The sequence below is a fragment of the Geospiza fortis genome, unplaced genomic scaffold (assembly GCF_000277835.1).
Source record: "Geospiza fortis unplaced genomic scaffold, GeoFor_1.0 scaffold40, whole genome shotgun sequence".
Classification (NCBI taxonomy): Eukaryota; Metazoa; Chordata; class Aves; order Passeriformes; family Thraupidae; genus Geospiza; species Geospiza fortis.
Genome location: NW_005054297.1, coordinates 13,023,474 through 13,045,038, shown reverse-complemented (window position 1 = coordinate 13,045,038; position 21,565 = coordinate 13,023,474). Strand labels below are relative to the sequence as shown.

The 21,565-nt window shown below is 36.4% G+C and overlaps 1 protein-coding gene across 1 annotated transcript; it reads left to right on the top strand.

Annotated features, from left to right (window-relative positions):
• Window positions 1-538: 538 nt before the first annotated feature.
• Window positions 539-21,313, top strand: USP46 (ubiquitin specific peptidase 46). The gene is made up of 8 exons (XM_031061429.1): window positions 539-656; window positions 1,408-1,621; window positions 3,825-4,054; window positions 7,445-7,521; window positions 12,693-12,776; window positions 13,072-13,269; window positions 13,957-14,035; window positions 14,956-21,313. The coding sequence occupies exons 3-8, from the start codon at window positions 3,842-3,844 to the stop codon at window positions 15,055-15,057; spliced, it is 753 nt and encodes a 250-aa protein (XP_030917289.1). The 5' UTR covers window positions 539-656; window positions 1,408-1,621; window positions 3,825-3,841; the 3' UTR covers window positions 15,058-21,313.
• The last annotated feature ends 252 nt before the right edge of the window (window positions 21,314-21,565 follow it).

Below are 21,565 nucleotides of genomic sequence, written 5' to 3'. Positions count from 1 at the left end.
ATGACAGATATATTATACTTGCTTTCAGTATCTGTGTTGTTACTAGAACTGAATGCCAATCTGAAGCCCAGGTATTGTTACAGGCTGATGTTTAATTCAAAGGGATTCAGAGGAGTTTCAGTAATGCTTAGAAAACCTGCCTTCCATCTAGGAACTGGTTTTTAGGGTTGTATTTAAGATCAACTACTGTCTTTATGAGACAAGAGAGTAATGGGATCCAGATGGCCATGAACACAGTAAAAATAAAGGGCAGGTGGGTGTGGGAAGAACCACTGTTGTGACCTGTTCATTTCTAGTCATCTATTACTAGGGGTCCATGTCAGGCCAGCTCAACTATCCAGATTTGCAAATATTTTTAGTGTCTCATGAGGCTGTTGTGCCTATCAGTAAGACAGAGTTAGCTTGGCTAATCATAGCTAAAAGGAATGAATTATTTTTTATCTTGATACTGTCCACAATTTTACTTTAGAATCTTAATATTCTAAATAATTTCTTCCTTTTTAATATTTTGTTGTTGTTGTTGTTTGGTTTGTGTTCTAACATTTTTTTCCTTTTTTTTTTTTTCCTTTGTATAGGGCACCAATGCCTCTGCTCTGGAAAAAGACATTGGCCCAGAGCAGTTTCCAATCAATGAACACTACTTTGGATTGGTCAATGTAAGTGGTCAGTTTTGATGTTACTTGAAATTTGCTTAGTTCCTTGGTTTTGTTTTGTTTTGTTTTTCTCTCTCCCCTGCTCTTATCAATCTTATTCTAATGCAGGATTGTCTTTTTTTTTAAGTGCTGCTCATGTTGCAATTTTAGGCAAAGTGGGTTGTAAAACTGTATCAGATGTTTGAAGATGGCTTCATACACCCCCTGAGAGAACAGTTCTATGAATATTTCCAGGGATTAGAACATACACTTAAATAAAATTAAAAGTCTATTTTAGGTGTGAAATAGGACGGAGGAAGTGATGAAAGTATGTACAAGTTTAGGTACAGCCTTCTGCATTGGCAACTCTTAGGAGGAGCTTTTTTATTTGACCAAGAGGAAAATGAGTGAGAAGAATGTTTAATCACTTGTTTGTTCCCATAGAAATGATATAGATATAATAATTTTTTCCATTGAAAACATTAGTCATTCTGCTACTTAGCAGTAAGATAGAGCCCAGATATGGAAATAAACTTAATGAAATCCAGTACAGAAATATTTTTCTTACAAGTGGAAATCTTTACTTTGTATCCTAGTTAATTTAGAACACCAGTTTTTTCCATGAAGTGTGACGGTGGGTGTGGAAATGTATTTCTACTGCAACTACATGGCAAAATGGCTGGTTTGTGACAGTGACAGGAGTCAGAATTTGAATATACAGCTAGTTTTGTTGTGATGCACAGGGATTAATCTTGTTTTTAATTCTGCATGGCAGTTTGGGAACACCTGCTACTGTAACTCCGTGCTGCAGGCATTGTATTTTTGCCGGCCATTTCGGGAAAATGTATTATCATACAAGGCCCAACAGAAAAAGAAGGAAAACCTCTTGACTTGCCTGGCAGATCTTTTCCACAGTATTGCTACTCAGAAGAAAAAAGTTGGAGTTATTCCACCAAAGAAGTTCATATCAAGGTTACGAAAAGAGAATGGTAAGTGTCAAACTGAAGTTCTCTAAGATATTAATGCATTGATCAAAGAAGTATAAATACATATTAAGCAATGTGATCATATTAATCAGAAACACAGGTTAGATTTGTAAATTGCTTTTAGTACTTTGTGGGTTGTATTATTATTTTAGTGTCTGTGTATATGATATTACGCATGAAAAAACCATACCAGACTTCATAGGCTCCCAGAGGTGCGTGAATTAGTGATGCTTTTACAGCATGGTGAGGCAGACCTTACTGTAGGGTGAGCTATGGCTGGGAATAGGGTGACACTGCTGTAATTTAAAAAAATTTTTTGTGGAGTATGACAGAGAGAAACATTGAGGGCAGCTGGCAGTACAGAAATGGTGTGACCTAGGAAGGCTGCAGGCACCACCAATTCCAGAGGAATTGTCTGCAATGGAGGATAAGGAGCTGGGTACATGTGGGGTGGTCAATCCACTCCACATCAGCTGCTGCTCTGGTTCTTGAAAGTGGTGGACACAGTCTCACTTGGTGAAAATTCAGACCCCTTTTAACCATTAAGTTGGCAACCGCATATACCTAATCTTGTAGTAGTTCTGTCTAAGGGATATGAGGAACATCTTGAGATAGAGAAGCCTGTCACAGCTCCATTTTGGCCTGGATTCATATTGGTGTGGATGGTATGCTTAGAAACAGGGAAGCTTTGAATGAAGAGACAAAGTATGAGTCAAACACCAAACTGTTCATTTCAGAGCAGACATTTGAAATCATGAAAAAGTTAACTGTGAGTCATCTAGTGATAAATGCCCCCACACTGTTGAGGATCACTTGTAAAGACTGGATCTTATGTTTTCAGCTTTTTTAAATTAGTGCCAGAGTCAGTGTGTATTACCCTGCTTATGTGTCCAGGCTAGACACTACAAAGCCAACAGTTCTGTAAAATATTTTCTGAGGAAATCCATGTGAACTTTTTCAGGAGCAGGGGGATAAAAATACGCATTTCTGGGAACACACATTCTTTTTTCTCTGACATGGTGGGCGAGTTAAGCCTTTACTGGAGAAATCTGTACTAAATCACCACTGGGATATTTTCCCCTCTTCCTGCAAGCAATTCGTATTGACCAGGACAAGTCTTTTCCCATCAGACTTGTGTGTGAAAAATGAGCTTTGTTAGGTGGTGTTATTATTACTACTTGAAGTGAGTTAACCTAGACTGGCTGCCAGGTGCCCACCAAGCCTGTCTCTCACTCCCTCTCAGCAGAGCAGGAGGAGAAGATAAGAGGAAAAAACCTCATGAGCTGAGATCAAAGTAGTTTAATTTAATTCAAAAAAACAAAACAACAAAGATTACGTGCAGAAACAAAGGAAAACCAAAGGAGATTTATTCTCTACCTCCCATCAACAGATGATTTCCAGGTATTACCTGGGATGTAGGGCCTTGGCATGTGTAGAAGTTTGTTTGGAAGAGATATATCTTAATAATGAAAACCTGCCCATCTTTCTTTCAGATTTTAGTGATGAACATGAAATCACATGGCATAAAATATGACTTTGGCCAGTTTGGGTCAGGTGCCTCATCTATGTCCCCTTCCCAGCCTCTTTCACATGCAGTCTACCAGTCTTTGTGCAGGATGAGGGACAGCCTTGATGTTGTGTGAGCGCTGCTCAGCATCAGTTAAAACACTGGTACATCTTCACCACCATTTTAGGCACCCCTACAAAGCACAACACCCTGTGGGCTACTGTGAGGAAAGGTAACTCCATCCTGGACACAGTACACAAGTATATGTCAGCATCCAATGGCCTCAGTTTTCCCAGCCATGTGGCTTACTGTCAAAACTCTGTGATGTTCCTGAGTGTCTGAGGGACTTGGAATATGGAGGTGGAAGTCAGCGCTGACTAAAGTTAGGCAGTAAGTGTCTAGTGTAAGGAAATAATTTAGGATGAGTCACTTTCTTGGTTACTTAATTTCCTGTAATGGGAGCCTACACAACCAACTCCAATGAGTGTAACTTTCTAGACAGATAAAGTTAGGTGAGATGAAGCTTTCCCCCAGAGTAACTTCACTGAAACCAGGGTGACTGGCTGCAAAACTGTTCTTTGGAATGATTCCAAATACTTTGCTGAGAAAGGGCCAGTACAAGTACTTGAGGAAAAAATAATTTTTTTTCTTTGAGGAAAGGATATTCAGCTGTACAAATCTTGACTCTCTTCTTCACAGATCTCTTTGACAACTACATGCAGCAGGATGCACATGAGTTTTTAAATTACCTGCTCAACACCATTGCAGACATTTTGCAGGAGGAGAAGAAACAGGAAAAGCAAAATGGGAAACTGAAAAATGGCAACATGAATGAAGCTGAAGAGAACAATAAACAAGAACTGACCTGGGTGCATGAGATTTTTCAGGGAACACTGACTAACGAAACTAGATGTTTGAACTGTGAAACCGTAAGCATTGGGATAGATTTTTTTTGGTTGTTGCCCATTAATAGATAGATACATTTTGTATATATAAATATATGAATCTTTTCAGACATCTGAGAATTGTGGATATTCCTGTAGAATTTACTTCTTGAAGTGAGTATATTCTTTTCTAAAAATTTATTTTTCTAAGCATTACTTGGCTAATCTCTGCCAAGTTTTGCTCTCCTAATACTTATGTCTACAGTTAAAATCCTTGCTGGTGAATCAATACCTTTCCTTATCACTATAACTTAGAGAGAAGTTATTCACATCATATTTATATAAGTGAAATGTTAAGATGATTTGTGTTAATTCCATCTTAAGAGTCTGACAGATATACAGAGGGTTCATTTTTAACAAACTGTTTTCTTTTATTGCCCTAATATTTTCTAGAGGATGATGTCAGTTTGAAATCTCTTATGTCTGAGCTATAAGTAAAAATTAATTTTTGTCAGGAAACTTTATTGCAAGTCTCCTATTGATTACTGTCTTTTTCAAACACATGCTCCTATTGAAAGAGAAAAGAGATATTTTTTTTTAATTGTTCCTGTGAGGTTGCATGAAAGAGTAACACAGACAGAAAAAAAAATCTTTGGGGAGAACAGTGACACTGACCTTCCACAAAGGTTGGAATTAACATCACCTAACCTTTGCTTGGTAAAGCAAAGTTGATAGGCATCAAGGATGAACTAGTTAGCTCAGCTCCTGCAGATGATGGAGATTGTGAAGGAGCTTTTGCAGAAAACTCTTTCCATCTCTCTCTAGGCTGCTTCATGAAACAAAGTTTTTAGCAGTATCCGGTGTTTTGTTCCATATAGCTTGTCCTGGCTCCATGGTGTCGCTAAGCTGTTGCAATTGTTGGTGCAGCAATGCTGAGAACTGGGCCAACAAACTGATCCAGCCTAAGAATGTTGTACTTTTATTAAAATCAGTGCTTCTACTATGAGTTTCCTCAAAGAAAATACAACATTAGATTAGCTGTGTTAAGGTGGGAGAAGGTGCCCAGAGAAGGTATCTTCAGACAGTAAGCCAAGGTTTAGACAACTGAAGTTTGGTGAGATGAACTCTACCCACGTCCTACCAGATGTGTAAAAGAACATAGTCTGATATTTCTAATCATAAATTATAGTTCTGTATTCCAAGAAAATATATGTGACTTTCCAGGAACTTGGTCAGAGGAGGATGGTGAGGAGAAGAGATACAATGATAGTTGACATAAGATGTTGGAGCAAGTCTGGAACAAGCTTGTATAAGTGAATGCATGAGAGATATTCAAAATTAATTATTCAATCTATTTCAACTCTAAAATCTTGGGTAATAGCAAGTTAAAATAAGTGAAAAATTAGAATTATTTTTTAACTGACAAGCTTCTCTAAATAGTTGTGACCTAATTCTAAATCATTATCTAATGTTTACTCAGAGAAACTGGTGAAGTGAGGATGTGTCCTTGGGTAACAGCATAACTGCACAATTCTGTACTTGTAACTCAAAGTGATGAAGCTTTATAGAAAATGTAGCATGTCTGTAGCTTCCTCTGAGTACAGAAATACTGTAAACTACTCAGGATATTTTTCCAGTGTATTTTCCTTGGATTAGTGTGACTTGAAATCTTAGGAAAATAGTAAAACAGATTGAAAGTTCTTCCTTTGCTAAAATATTCATAAGTAGTACATGAAGAGTCATTCAGATTTCAGCAATTCTTATTCTCACTTACAGAGAGTGCAGTTTGAATCCAGTTTTCCAGCTACCTTTAGTTTTAATCTGTATTATTCTAGCTCTAAGTAGCTCATCTTCCCTTCCAGGAAATATTTGATGTGCAGGAATCAATAACAGAATTCCTAGCTTCTTTGAGGCACTCAGATGAGGCACAATGCCTGCCAAGGACTTTTTCAAGTGTTTAAGTTCTCATAATACTCAGTGTGTCTGACAGAACTCTAGCTCCAGCTGTAGAGACATGATGTTCTCTGAAGCTTTGTTGCTTTATCTTTCAAATTTTAGCTGTATATTTATACTGCAGTCAATTGCTGCCAGTTTTGTGGTTTCCTGTCCTCTGTGGGTCATGTCACGTCTCAGGGAGGATTTTTGTTTGAAGAACTGCTGCTTATTTCAGTTGGTTGTACATTATACCTCTGTACATCTTTGATAATATCAAAATTAATCCAGCCAAAGGTGTTTCTCTGTATTCAGGTCTGATATGGGCTGCATTCACCAAGCTAATAGTACATAACAACAAATATGAGCTCAAGGTGGTACATAACTCACATCCACAGCATTGCAAAAATCTGAGTATGAGGGACTTCTGCCAGAACAATGGATTCATCTCCTCACAGAAGTTCTTGATTTGGACTTCACTATTTTCCCATCTGATTTAGTTATTCTAAAGAAATAAAATAGGAGGCAAAAACATGGGGTGTTCAAGCAACATTTTATAACAATATTGTCATGAATATGACTGAATTCATATGCAGTAAGTATTTCTGCAGTCTTTTGACTCAGTTGAAGTATTACAAGAATTAGCCATTTGGATGATTTTTTGTTAATATTACTTCACCTTTGAGATTAAATACTCAGTGAAAAATAATTTTCAATGCAAAAATTAGGATCTATCATTCTGAAAATATTGGGACTTAAACTTTTTAGATAAAAACGCTTCAGTATAATTTTTCTCCTCTTGTTCTGTCTAAAAAAAGATTGGCAACACCAAAATGATTTTGCAAAATATTATCACTGAGCCATTTCTACCTTTAATATTTTAAATTTTTAAAATCAAAATATTGACCAGGAACAATATCCAATGGGGAAATGTAGCTGTGTCGACCAGAAGTATAAACCCACATTTTTCAATATTCACTAGAGAGAAAGGATAACATGATAAAGTATGACTTTTGTGACAGAAACATATTTGGAAATTATCTTCATTGCATCCTTAATAGTGGAAATAATTATGTAAGAATAAAATATAAATGTATCTTGTAATATGCTATACAAAGGATAAACAAAATTCTGATAATAAAAGAAAGTAGGCTGTGTTACATAACAAGGAAATATACTTAATGCATCAATCCCAGATAATATAGGGGAGGATGCTTCACCTTTACTGAACAGTGGGCTGTCATTGATGGCCCATGGTTGGTGGGATTGGATAAGTGGAATAGACAGAAGTTAAATTATATGAAAGCTGGATTAGTAGAGTTACTAATAAATATCACACTGAACATTAATCAAACTGGACTAAAAAAAATTCAAGCATTGACATTAATTACCTTTATGTAAGAGTAATTTGTACAGAAATAAATGTCTTTAGCATTTGCTAAAGATATAAACAGCATTTAGATGTATGGCATCTCTGTTTTACATGTATGTGTTTTGCAACAGGTTAGTAGCAAAGATGAAGATTTTCTTGACCTTTCGGTTGATGTGGAGCAGAACACATCGATTACACACTGTCTAAGGTAAATGAATGCATCTTTTCAGCAGATAGCTCTAACTGCCAGATTTTTCAGGTCTAGTAGGTATAGAAATGAAAAGTACAATAACATTTAGATTTGAACTTACCCTAAGCAGGAGAAAAAGACTTTAAACTGGATGTTTCCTCTAATGACAAAATATACATTATTGTACTTTGCTTTACGCCCTTTCTCTTTCAATGTTTGTATTTGAAAGAGGAAAATAAATCAATTTTCAGGGAAAATAATTGATTGCTTTGTTGTGTGGAAGAATTGCTGCAGAATTATAATTGACTTCAAAGAGATTTAAGTGTGCTTGTCTTTAAGCTTCTACAGAAGTGCTTTGTTGATTAAGATTCATAGACATATTAAAAGTTAAGTGTGTGTTTTGCAGAATAAGTGCTAAAGTCCATAGAGGGCAAAATATTTCAATAGTCTATTTTATTATCAGAAATAGCTTATTCTGTGTCTCATCCTAAAATTATGTGAAGTCTTTTATTCAAAATTTCTGTTCTGCTCCTAGTATATTCCTAACTTAAAAAATCTAGACATCAAAAAAATTTTCAGTCGTACATGAGTGATTATTCTGGGAGATTTAAAATGTCCAGAGTTTTGACATTAATGCAATAAACCACTACCTATATTTAAGACAATATATTGCTGTTCTAAGGTAATGATTATTAATTGGTCAAACTCCTTCAAACTTCAAAATTGCTATCAAGGTTGATATTGCATTATTCAGTTATTCTGGAATGCCTAGGAAGGGTTTCCTGGTGTATCATCCAAGGTGAGAGTTAAGAAAGAGAAAGAATGTGAGGTACTATTTTCTGAATCAGAAAGCAGTGACTTCTCTGTGAATACAACTGTACTAAGTAGCTTCTGTTATAATTTAAAGTTTTTTCCTTCTCCATTTCTGTTCAGTCTACCTTAGCATACTGTAGCAGTCCTTAGCCCTCAAGTAGCCCACACTGTGTTAATTAGCCTCCCTGTAATAGGTGAGCAAACCAGAGGCTTTGGAAAGCAGTGCATTCTCTTTTTCTCCTGTAGTCTCTTTGCCTCTTCATAGTAACCAGTAGTTGAATCTTTATTGGTATTACAGGCTTTTGTTTGCACACTTTTGAGTTCTTCACTGGAGCCACTACCCTGAACTTGCCAGACCTTTCCCTATGGTCTTCAAAGTCAATTTGAAACCCACTGAGCTGCAAGGGTGCTGCAGTGCATTTTGAGGCCCTTTCTAATCTGAGTTATTATTTGGTTCTGTAGTACTGGAGACTGAGCTCTGGCATTTTCTTACAGCTGAGTCTGGTGAACATGTTAAAAACTGCTGCTGTATAGATGTTACCATCTGTCCTTTGGCTTTCTCCAGTTTTTTATTTACATTCTTGATCTTTTATCTTCTTGGAAAAGTTTTGTTGGGAATGGTCATTTTATGTAAAGGCAGAGTAAGTACTTCAGTAAAAATACCAATAGCATTTCTTCTACTGAACAGACAGTGACTGTGGCTTAAGACATGCAAGAACTGCATCTGCACAACTGCAACCAACAAGTGAATGGTGGAGTTGAAAGTGACTCCAAAGAGGTTATCCCCTATTTCATGACAGAGAGGATGCTTATCCAACCTGTTCCAGAAGATCTTTTCAGCAGTATTATCTTGATTGTCAACCCCAGTTCTTCCTGTTCTTTAGTACTAATAAGTTTCTCCGGCTGTGTAATATGAATCTTTGGTGTTTCAGTTCAAGCCTATTTCTACTTGCCCTGTGTACTTGAGACATAAGCCAGGGGTTGCCCCCATTTCCCTTTGCAGTAGCCTTTCACATACAAGAAGAATGTAATCACTTTTTAAAAAATTTAAACAGCCTAAGGTCATTCAACTTCTCCTTCTTAGGCTATCTTCTCTGGATCTGTACACATGTTTATTACTCTTCAGCCTTCTCTCCTATTGCACTTCTCTCTTGAACTCTGTCTTTCTTGAAGTTGCTGTCTAGAACAGGACATAATATTCCAAGACAGATCAATACAATTCTGAGAAGAATGAATGCCCTAAGTCTCTTTATGCATTCCAGTGTAGTGCCTTTACTCCAACAGCATGACATGCATTTTGAAGTTTATCCATTGCTCCTTTTGGAAATAAAGGAAAGCAAAATTCCGATTTTTCTTTTCTTGGGGTGGGAGGTACAGGCCACTATTTACAGATTGAACAGGAGGAGAGTTATCATCTCTCATCTATTCTATTGTAGCAACATTTCTACTTCTGTTTAGAAAACATATATTCAGTTAGAAAATGGATTTCCTCTCACTGCTGCTGGTAGTATGCATTATTACACAAAATGTAAGTAGTTTTGTGGTTTCTTTCAATGGGAACATCCAAGCTGGGTGTTCTTTTTGTAATCGTTGCTGTTTCCTTTTTTTTAACAACTGCTTTGCTGTGTCCTAATAGCTTTAAGGGCTGCAACACTTTAAAGGTAAAATACAGAAAAGCTGTGCAAGATAACATTTAAATATAATTAATCTCTTTACCACTACAGATGACTGTTCTTTTATTTCTGTAGTTTTTCAAAATGTAAAAAGTCTTTGAGTTCTCAAGATGTCTAAAGGACAGAAAGAATACAAGCCTCTGGCATAGTCTAAACTCACAGGATAGACAGCTGGGCCTGAAGCAATAAAAGTCTTATAAAAAATATAGTATATATCCATTGTTTTTATTTCCACTTGGAGTTGCAATGTTTATCAGTCAGTTTGATCCTGACTGGTGTAATAATTTATATTGCACTAATAATTCTCTCATCTCTGAAAACACCAAATTAATACTACTTATGCATATCAGCAATAGAAAGCATCTTTCACACTGTAGCAGAGAGGTTGTAGAAGCACAAGGTCAATGATAAGTTGGCACATCTTGAGCAGGTATATTTAAAAATTTCTTTTTCTTGCTAAAATAGCATATAAGCAGAATGCAGACTGGACCATTAATGGAATAGGAGAGAGTTGCATATATCTTGAAACTAGCTTTGCAGGTCTAGAGAAGGGTTCTGCAAGGCTGCAGCTCTTGCACATGCAGACTTTGGGAACTCTAGTCTGTTGTTTTTAACTGTTCAACATCTATTAGAAGTGCCATGCTGAAAATTCTTGATTGCTGAAAGAGTTACTGAAGTTGAAATTATTTCAATTCTAACCATTTTTCAGTGAAACATTTTTTTCTAATAGTACCAAGAATAGATACCACAATGCTACTAATAAATAAATAAATACTACTGAATAATACTAATAATAGATATTAATAGCATCAGATTAACCAGTATATTTTAAAAGGAATTCAGAAAGTCTTTGAGTTTAATTAACTTTCATGGGAGACTTGGAACAGAACAAACCTATATCTATCAAATTTCTACCATCTGCACATGTTTCTTCATGTTAGAAAAACATTTTTCCTTGCTTCACTTTGAGATGAGAAGAAAACTAATAAATTCCCCAAATTTGTTTGCTTTTTTAAAAATTGAGACTGTAGGCTTTGAAAATAAATATGAGACTCTTTCTCTAACAGCCAACCTAAAACTTTCACAGGCACTTTCTACTGAGTCTTACATTCCCTGCACATATAACTCATCTTTAATATTTTCTAAAATTTCAGCTATTCACTTATCTGAAAGGTTACCATGCTTTTCAGAGGAATTGGCTGAATTAAATTAATTTTATGTTTAAATTAATTTTATGTTTAAATATGTGAAATATTGATCTCGCATATTGAGATCGGTGTTTACCACTGAAGCAAATCCTTTCCAATAACGTTTTCTTTTCTTTTAGATAAAAAGTAGTACTTATGATCAAAATTTAGCTGTAACTTATCTTTCAAAATATGTATTTTTTCTAAATTTCAGCACTTTCTCCTCAGTGTTAAGACCTTATAAAGAAAATAAATCAGTAAAATAATCTCAGTTATTAAAAATATTATGCAGTCATATGAAGTGCTTCTTTGTCATGCTCTTTGTCAACCTTAAACTTTCATGAAGTTATGTAATTAACTTCTAATATCTATGCCCTAGCAAACTATGTAGTCTTCATCTCTTCCACCTACCTCTATAGTGATGATGTCAGGAAGAAATAGTCATCGAGAATCCTCCCTTTGCCTTGTAAGACAATTCTGGTTCTCCCTGCCGTGAGAGCAGGCTAAAGTTGCAGACAGTGTGGATTCAACCTCCATGAATATGAATTGCGGTGGTAGAAGTGAATTTATTTGTGTCTGAATTTGCCTGGAGTTCAGAAGCCTGTCAGAGACAAGGTAGGGACACTCAATAAGACAGTTCTGGAATTCTAATATAGCTATTTAGGGCCCAAAGTCACAGGAAAACCCATGTGTTTAAAATGGAAGATAGGTGCTTATATCTGCATTCACAGTTCTCAAAACTCCTGCTCAGCTGCAATGTAACACAAGAGATGACAAAAATAATTACTGGGGGATTTTTTTATAGTTAAGTGGTGCTAGGTACCTAAAATTTTGCTCCAAAGCATATCAGCACTGTGACTTCCAGCAAATCTTTTCTATGAACTGAGAGATGCTATCAGACCAGCCTTCCACTGCCTTTGTCACTTTAAAAACTCAATCCAGAAATATCTCAAGTGTATTTACTTGATCAGGATCTACAAAATTTTCTATACCAGCTGCCTCTTTCCTTTTTTAGAAAATGGAAAAGTATAATCTATAAACTTCTGGATGACTGTTCAAAAGATTAGAGGATGCAGGAAACTAAGTTCAATTTATTCCTTCTTTGTAAGAGGATTCAAACCTTTCTTATGGAAGAACACCATAAAATGTGAGATATCTGGGGATGGCAGAAGTGCACTTAAAGTTGCTTTATTCTCCAAATAATTTAAAAAGAAATAGAATGGATTAAGTGATTATACCCAAGTCTGGGCAGCCCCTTTAAGTGAGAGACCAGACAGAGGTCCCATTTTGAGATACCTGACCTTTCATTTGTGTCATACAGAGGGCCTCAGCTCCTAATATAACTTGCAGCTGGATACCCTTAGTCCATTGGCAAACCCCAGTACAGTCACTTCAGATGCTTTAGAAAACTGGAATGGGTGATGATTTCATCCTGTGTGTCTTTTGGGTTCCAGTTCATCAGCCCAAGTAAATGTATTCATATCCTTAAAGAACTGATGATTGTATTTATTTACAGAGACTTCAGTAACACAGAGACACTATGTAGTGAACAGAAATACTACTGTGAAACTTGCTGCAGTAAACAAGAGGCACAGAAGAGGTAAGCAAGGAGCAGGCTGTTTCACCATGCCCCTCCTGGGCTCTGGCAAACTTACTCTTTGATATTTGTTTTGTTTAAATACCTAGAAACCTTTCATCCCAAATGCATTCTCTGTGTGGATGAGAGAACCTGCAGGCAGATTTAAAGGCATGTGTCATAGTGTAGAAGCTACTTCGAGTTGATTATTGTTACTTGCAAAGTGCTTTTATAATGCAGCCATTTGCTTATAAGGGGAAGAGAGAATGGCTTTGAACCGGTCAGGTGTTCATCATATGTGTTCTTAATGGTTTCACAGGATGAGAGTAAAAAAACTGCCAATGATTCTTGCCTTACACCTCAAGAGATTCAAGTACATGGAGCAGCTGCACAGGTACACGAAGCTGTCCTACCGGGTCGTGTTTCCCCTGGAGCTGCGGCTCTTCAACACCTCTGGCGACGCCGTCAACTTGGATCGCATGTACGACTTGGTGGCTGTCGTCGTTCACTGTGGAAGGTGAGGTGCCTCCATGTGTATCACAGGCTACTGGCAGGTGTTGGCCAAAGGCTGAGCTGTCCCTGACAAAATATGGGGAGAATGGGAGGCAGGAGTTACAGCCTGCTGCTGCATGGACTTGCGCATGTCTTGGGCTGAGCCATTTAACCAACATCCCTCACAGTAAATCAGTACTTAAGAAATAATGTTTCAGGTCTCCAAAAAGCACACATTTGGTTTAAATTGATAAAACTACCTCCTTCCTCATAAGACCCCTTAAGAAAGTTGGGAGCCCGGACTTTGTCAGGGCCAAAGGCTGTCATCATGTCATCTGTTGTGAGACCTACACATGTCATCGTGTAGGTCTCTCAACAGATAATTTTGGTAATTTTTCCCCCCTATACTTAGTTCTTGCAGTTTTAAATGTATTTGATGCCTACCATGATCAACTTGTTAAGTGTTCTGTAGGATAATTCACTAAATGGTCCTGGCACAGATGAAAATAACACCTTTAGCTTCAGTTGATTAGCCTTGCAACAAGTTAAAATAAAAAGGGAAAGGACTAAATGTCTAGAGTACCACCACAGGTGGATTTACCATGTTTAAAATAACAATTAGTTATAATTCTGCATTCACAAAGAAATGTGACTTATCAAAATGGACTCAATAGTAAATTCTAATATTTTGGGTTTTTGTTTTGCTTTCTAGTGGACCTAATCGGGGGCATTACATTACTATTGTGAAAAGTCATGGATTTTGGCTCTTGTTTGATGATGACATTGTAGAGGTCAGTATGCTGAAGGTCATGAGTACAACTTTTGTATAAATGTTTGCTTCCCTGCTTGGGAATTCCCTGCTTGGGAATTCTTAAAATTCTGATCCAGAACTGGCTAGAGATTACCAGTCTGCAAAGCCACAGTTTGGTTGTAATGTTTATTTCAACTCTGTTAGGAAAAAAGATTGTAAACAAAAGTATTAATCCTATAGTTTGTGCTCTGTCAGTGTCAGAGGTTTTTTTTTGTCTCATAGCAACATCAAAGTTTTTAATACCAGACTTAAAGAGTTTAATTTTGAATGTTTTCTATATCTACTAAAATCAATTTAATTCATTAAAACCTTATCACTTGGTAAAATTGAACTAAGTAAAGCTAGAATTGCTGTAGAATTTTCAGTTTTGAATAGGGAAGTTACAAAAAAGTCTGAATTGTGTTGTTGATCTGGGATTGCCTGAATGTAAATTAGAGTAGAATCTGTCCCACAGCTATTGCAGGTTCTGTCTGAGCACTCTGAAATTCATTCTTATGCAAACCCTTTATGTCTTTGTGGCACACTGGCAAAATGGGTTTTGAGTCTGATTTCCCAAGAGGTAAGGAAAGTGAGAGCTGGAATGCTGGATGGGGCAAGTCTTGAAGAAGATTTCTGAAAATTTGAGAATGATGGGATCACATGGTCACATTTATGTGTTTTAACAGTGTTCATTACTGCATTCCAAGGAGTCTCTCTCTTATTGGAAAAAGCCTAATTCAGTTATGTTCAGTGACAGAAACATGCCTATGAATTTCATGAGTGAGATCAGCAAGGCTCAGTCCCTAATCTTTACCTTTTCACTGCTTAAATTGCAAACAGAATTTGCTAATTGCAGTCATTTAATCTGTCTTTAGTATTTGTTTTATCTGGCAGCATATTAAAAAATTATTTATTTTGCAGAAAATAGATGCTCAAGCTATTGAAGAATTCTATGGTCTGACCTCTGATATATCAAAAAATTCAGAGTCTGGCTATATTTTATTCTATCAGTCAAGAGAGTGACTTGGCAAACCGTGGTGACTGCACACAAGGATGCTGCACACAAGGGAAGGCGCCAGCTCCTCCGAAGTGACTTTTACACAGCCCACATCCCGGATGGTTGAACAACAATACACTGTCTCCTGTTCCATGGTTTATGTGATGCTGACTGTAACCGTCCATTCTTGACATGCAGAATTTTGTTTTAGAGAAGGGGGGTTGTTTGTAGTTTTTAGGTCTGATTGAAGAGCTAATTGAAGTCAGATTTTAGTGGAATTTATATGGACTAACATTTACAGATAATGAGTTTTGGATGTCAACTGTTAAACCCAATCCAGCTAGAGTAGTATTTTATATGAAAGTGTTCATTACATTTAGGACAAAATTATTTAAAACTTTCTAGATGGTTTTGGAGTGTGTTGATTTACAAAGCATTCCTTTAAATACATCCTGACATATACTTACCCCTTTTAAGTGTAAGGAAAAAAATCAGTTTCATGATGATTTGAGTTGTGGTTGTATAGGGGATTTTTTTACATGTTACTCTGCTGCAGAAAATATATTCTTCCAAAATCATTTCAATCTTGATTGTTAAAAACTTTCAGAGTGTAATCACAGACCTAAAATTCACATAGAGGGATTTAAATTACACTGGAACTAAGTAATTCTGTATGTTCAGCCACTTTGTCATGAGATAGTACAGATGAGGTGAGATTTCAGAACTTACAGAGCACTGGAATAAAGGGAGTAAGATCACACATATGATACTGAGATAAGTTGCTTTTATAAAGATTGAGCTTACATTTTTGTTAAAATTATATAGATTGTTTACTTTGATTGTGTTGTGATTGCAACACTGCTCACATGTAACATATCCATCAGGACTGAAATTATCCAGTACATTTAAATAAGCATTGTTTGTACATAACATAAGACACAACTTGATCCTGCAATTTTCTAAATACCTGTAGGTCCCATTTTCATTTCTCAAAACACAGTCAATTTCTTAGAAACATGATACATAGCAACCACTAGTGTACATACTATCATGTATATATCATCCTTAACATTTTGGTCATATTTGACAGAGTTTTGTCACCACAGAAACAGATAGGGATCTGGAGTGCTTGATTTCCAAATTAGTACAAAAGACTAAGTTTGTGATTTTTCTGGATTAATTTGGCTGGCACTTGTCATGCACTGGCTAATAAAATTTCTGAATCCACCTGAATACATGAATTTGGCAAAGAATAACAGTAAAAGAAAGTATCAATGGGGTTTGAGAAGGGATTGATAGTGGCTTGAGTCAGTGGTCATGCTGGGTAGCTACCTTCTTCAGTTTGCCATTATACAGCTCTTGAACTTCAGTAGCCAAAGTCCTATTCCCATGACATCAACAGCAAAAACACTCTTCTTGTCTTCATGGGAACTCACAGTTCTAGTATTTATAAGGAAATATTCTCATCCTACAAAATTTATTTTGTAACCTGTTACATTTTTATTTTGTAACCTGTTACATTTTATTCACTTATTATGTATTTATCAGAAAATGTTGATTTTTGTCCTTTTTCCTTAAGAAGCCTGCCTGACACTTTATGGTCAACACTCCCTTTCAAGAAATGGCTTTTGAAGTGCAGCTACATCTCATATTTTAGTCTTCTGTAGAAAAGATAGTAATGTTTTTCGTTGTACTCTACTGTGAACGTGAAATATCTTTTGTGAAATATTGGTGAAAATTAAGTAGCTTCCACTGTGACATCATTTGAAGTTCAGTTGGATTTTTCAATGGTCATTTTGTAAACTAAGGCATTGTAGCACTTTACGCTGAATGAGAAACAGAAGTGGACTTTCCAGCAAAGATTATTTGTGATTTATCATGTTATTATACAGATGCAAGGAAGGAGACATAGAATGTAACCTTAGAGGACTTAAGTGAATGAGAGTAGTGGTCTACAGAGATCACTCACATGAATGAAGGCTGGTATGCAGGCTCAAGACAAGCATATTTAGGATGCAGCTCTTAGTCTTTTATTGATGTTAGAATGAAATGTTCTGTCTCTAATACAGAAGATAGATATCTTACAGCAGACTTCAACTCCCACTGAGACCCGGGAGCTTTTCCACTGAGAAGCTAAACCTGCAAATCCCGCTTTAATTGATTTATTTATAAACACTCAGAATTTCTGTATAAAAAGATAAAAATTACTGGCCTTTTAAAATGGATAATGTTTCCTCACTGTGAATGAAATCACTTTCTAGATCAGCATTAATCAGTGCTGGATCAAAGGTCTGTATTTTGCAGTTTACTACTGAACATTCTTACAGTATTCTTTTGTTTTAAAAGATTCAAAAACCAGATATTCTTAAGGTCATCATTTGAATCTTCAGGGCTCATGTTTATATGAAAAGTAAATTTTCATAAAAATAATTTTTAAATCAGTTTAATTTTAGGAAACATTTTCCTTATTTCAATAGACCTATGTGCAAACTGGTTTTTAAAATGTTAACAGTTTGAACTAATATTTAAATGCTAAACTGCAGAATAATAATCTGTTTTTCTCCACTGCAAGACAGCTTTAGTTTGTAAAACATGCAGATCATTGCAGTAAGTTATTGAGAGGAAAATTACTAGAATAAGCTGTTTCATAAAGTGTGAAAAAGCATTTCTAATTCATGCTGGCCCATGGAAAGATCACAGCACTAGTATCACGGCAGTCCAGCATCAGTAGTCTGACATCAGCTCTGAAGCATTGTGGAATACACAGCTCATATTAACATTGGCTAAACTAAGGAGCATTTTCTTTTGATTAACAAAGTTGTGGTCACAATTCTGTAAATTGGATCCAGTCCCCAGTGTGCTGAATGTCTTGACTTCAGTCCAAAAGCTGTCTGTCACAGCTGTATGAATTGTGCCAGTCTAGGCAGAGGAACTCTTCTTTGTCAAATTAAGCACATTCAATCAAGTTTTGCAGGACTGGGATCCCCACAGGATCAATCACACGGTGTAAAGTATTTCAGTTGGTTAAATAAAGCATAATCCCTTTTCTCTTATGTTTATGCATAGATTTCCAGTCGCTTATGGAAGAATGGAAAAATACCTAAGACAATAAAAGCTTTTCAGCTAGCAGCTAGAAAACAAAATGCTAGCACAGATCTCTAATACTATTGTGTGCTTCCCTAAAATGACTATATTTTATGGTGTCAGGTTCTAGGTATATTAGGTCTAACAACAATTATTTCACATGCTGTTGCTGAGATGAACTGTCCATTTATAAATACTATGTTCTTTACTTAGAAAAAAACCCATTTTTGTCTTGTCTGTGTTTCCACAGCACTGCAGTGCTGATGAATCAGTTACCTTAGAAGATGAGCTCAGAACTCAGCTTCTGTATTTCCAAGAACAGACTCTTGGGATTTTATGGCATTTCTAATGTGGGAACATAGCAGAGGGAGGCAGAAGAGTGGAGTGATGGAAAAGGCATAACCTATGAAACAGAACACCTTTTTGAAATTAGGTCCCAAAATGATTCCTGTCAATTCTACTTTAACAATTTAGTTACCTCAGAGTACTAGACTATGTATGAAAAGTTTTGTTCCTTTAGCAGTCAGAGTAAGGAAAACAAAGTAGGAGTTCCCTTCTTATCAGGTTTAGTATAAATTCAACTGAAATTCACCTTACACGATGGGTCCTAAAGTGCTACCACAACCTTTTATCTTCAGACATTACATTTCAGTCACTCTTCTGTTTCAACAGCATGTATTGGCACCTGACCTGACAGCTTGCAACTGCCAGTGACTTGATGCCTCTCAACAGCAAACCCTTTTTGTTTTATCTCTTTTTTGCTGCTTGTGGCTGATAGTTGTGAGCAGTGTTTTACAGCTGAATGAATACTAGAAATTTTATTAAGTTTTAGCTGTGTACCTGTTCTTTGCTAGTATCTTTTAGAAGGGTTTGTTTTAATTTATTTTCTTTTGTTGGTCTGTTACTGTATTTGTATAATAACTTATGTGGTTAATACTATTTTTTTGCTTTAATTTTAATGTATTTTTTAAAATGTAATCAACCCAAGCACTTTAAGCAACAATGTCAATCTTGTGAAATTCCAATCAGCTTAATATTTTGCCTTTTTCTTACTGCTTTTGGAGTTGTTTGCTTGTGATCCAATATATCTAGTTACAACTCAATTTCCATTTTTAGGCTTGTAGTCCTAGCTGGGTTGTAAAATTGGAAAGCCCAAGCATCTTCATACATATTTGTTCATGTATAAAAAGTACCTGATGAGCGGCACTCTCTGCACATTTCACAGCCTCTTGTGCTCTCTGCCTGCTGACCCATCTGAGGATGACTGCAATACTTCAATCTGTGACACGGTTGTCAATGACTAGAATTTAGAATAGTTGCAGTTCTTACGGGAGAATTCTCTTTTACCAGACTCAGAGTCAGCTGTCAGTCAGCTGATAATACAGGCATTGCTCTCTTTGCCATTTTATCAGTGCTCTGTTTGGTCTCAACTGTGAATAATCTGATGAGCCACAATTATTCTTGGCTACTGTGTGTGTGTTTGCAAGGGGAGCAAATTTTTGCATCTTTCTTCTCTTCACTTGGGCCAATATGAAGCAAAGAGATAATGAAGTAAGATAAGTGCTTGTGTAAAATGATGGTTTTTAGAGGGCAGCATCTGTGGTTTCCATATCAGAAAGCCAGCGACTTTCTGTGTTGTTAATGCAAGGGTTATTCCTAGTGCTTTAGATACTGTATTTTCTTTGAGCAATGAAAAGACCAGAACTTTTTCTGTTGAATCTGTTCTGATACTGAGGTGTTTCTTCTCAATTTAACATGGCCCTTACTATGTAAACAGCCCTTGGCAAGGCTCAGTATACACCCATTTAATTTCTTTTCAGTTAATATGCATTACTTCAAAGAGATTGCTTGAATCTATCTACAAAATTTATTCAGATAACACAGTTCTTTTGCATACAGGGTCAAATAACACCTATCAGGAGGTACGTGCCCACCTGATGGGACCATCTGGCTAAACTCACACCATTTTACATACTAATGATTCTTAACCCTCTAGGAGGTTTGGTTGCTGGTTTTTCCTGACTGATTTAATACAAAACTGCAAATAACTCCCTTTATTCATGATCTCTTGCTATAATTCTTTAATGATTTCTGTTTCATTTGGTTATCAAGACTGGGACTATTGTATTATGTAAAATAAATTAACTTGTGTGTGCCATTCACTACAGTCAATTTAACAGCCTAGTGCTTCTGATGAAGGCTGTGGCAGGTGGCAAGAATATGAAAAAGTAACTTTTCTGTGATAGCACAGTAGGTCTATAGGAGAAGCTGGACTGACATGCAGCTTCCTAACCTCCATCCTCTAGATAATCCTGACCCTTCTCATAGGATTCCAAAGTGGCAGGACTAAGCCCTTCATGAAGACATCTTGCAGTTCACCAAAACATATTTCTTGCTGCAGTAGATAATTAATGAGTATTTGCAACCCCTCTGTCCCTACTCCCCAGAATCTCATTAATAGGTATACATTCCTTGGAGAGGCTGAGCTTAAACCTCAGCTTTGTATTTGCAATGGTGTTCATGTTTGACATGTCCCACACCAGACTCTGGCCACATACTAAATTGTTTCCTAGTCCTCTCCAACTCTCATTCGAACAGCAAGAGCAACATCAGGGCAGCCATGTTACAGGTGCCAGTGCTTTTCCTGGAGACAATTTTCTAATCTCAGTGGCTTTCATTAAAAAACCTAACACAAGCTCCATTACTTATCATGATGCTTTAGGAGTAAAGCCACCATATCTTGCATGGATATGAATGTAGGGTAGCAGGAAGAAGAAAGAGAAGAGGATGAAATATGGAAAGGGTTGGTTTTTTTCAGAGGCTTTGAATATGTATATCTGTTTGTAAATATATAGTCCCTCTCTACCTTGTCAAAATGATGCAATCATAATAAAACTACTTAAATTTTGTGCTAGTTTTTTTAATGGAATAAGAGGTAGCAGAATTATGAGGCACACAGTTGGGGACACAAAAATACTGGATTTCTAGTACAGCGTACAATACTCGGTGTATGGGTACAGATTAATATCTGCTCTTTTTAATCATCATGTACATGTAACTGAACCCTGCACCACCTGCAGAACTGTAAGATAAAAATCATGTTGGTTATTAAGGTTGTAACATAAGAAAACAGTATTTTCTCCTGTTAACATGTTTATATTTTACATAAAATAAACTCTGTAGCTGATCTCACTTCCATTCAATTTGCTTTGACTTCAGCTGGAGTCATACTAAGGCTGAGTATTGATGTTGGTTGTTACACAACGTTTTTGAATGTCAGATGCCTGTGTTCTTACAGATGACAAGACTACTGATGCTTGCTTTTTATTTCATTTAATGTGATGAACACATTTTAAGTGACTTCAGAGAATATTTCATTCCATGGGCTGATTGACTCTGAAGTCAACCAGAGTCAGCTGAAGACTCTGAAGTCTTAAAAGAACAAGTTTT

Excerpts from the sequence above, each read along its gene's own strand:
- USP46 (XM_031061429.1), top strand. The coding sequence starts at position 3,842 with ATGCAGCAGGATGCACATGAGTTTTTAAATTACCTGCTCAACACCATT. Across the intron at positions 7,522-12,692 it reads TCGATTACACACTGTCTAAG|AGACTTCAGTAACACAGAGA; the intron begins GTAAATGAATGC and ends ATTTATTTACAG. Across the intron at positions 14,036-14,955 it reads TTGATGATGACATTGTAGAG|AAAATAGATGCTCAAGCTAT; the intron begins GTCAGTATGCTG and ends TTTATTTTGCAG.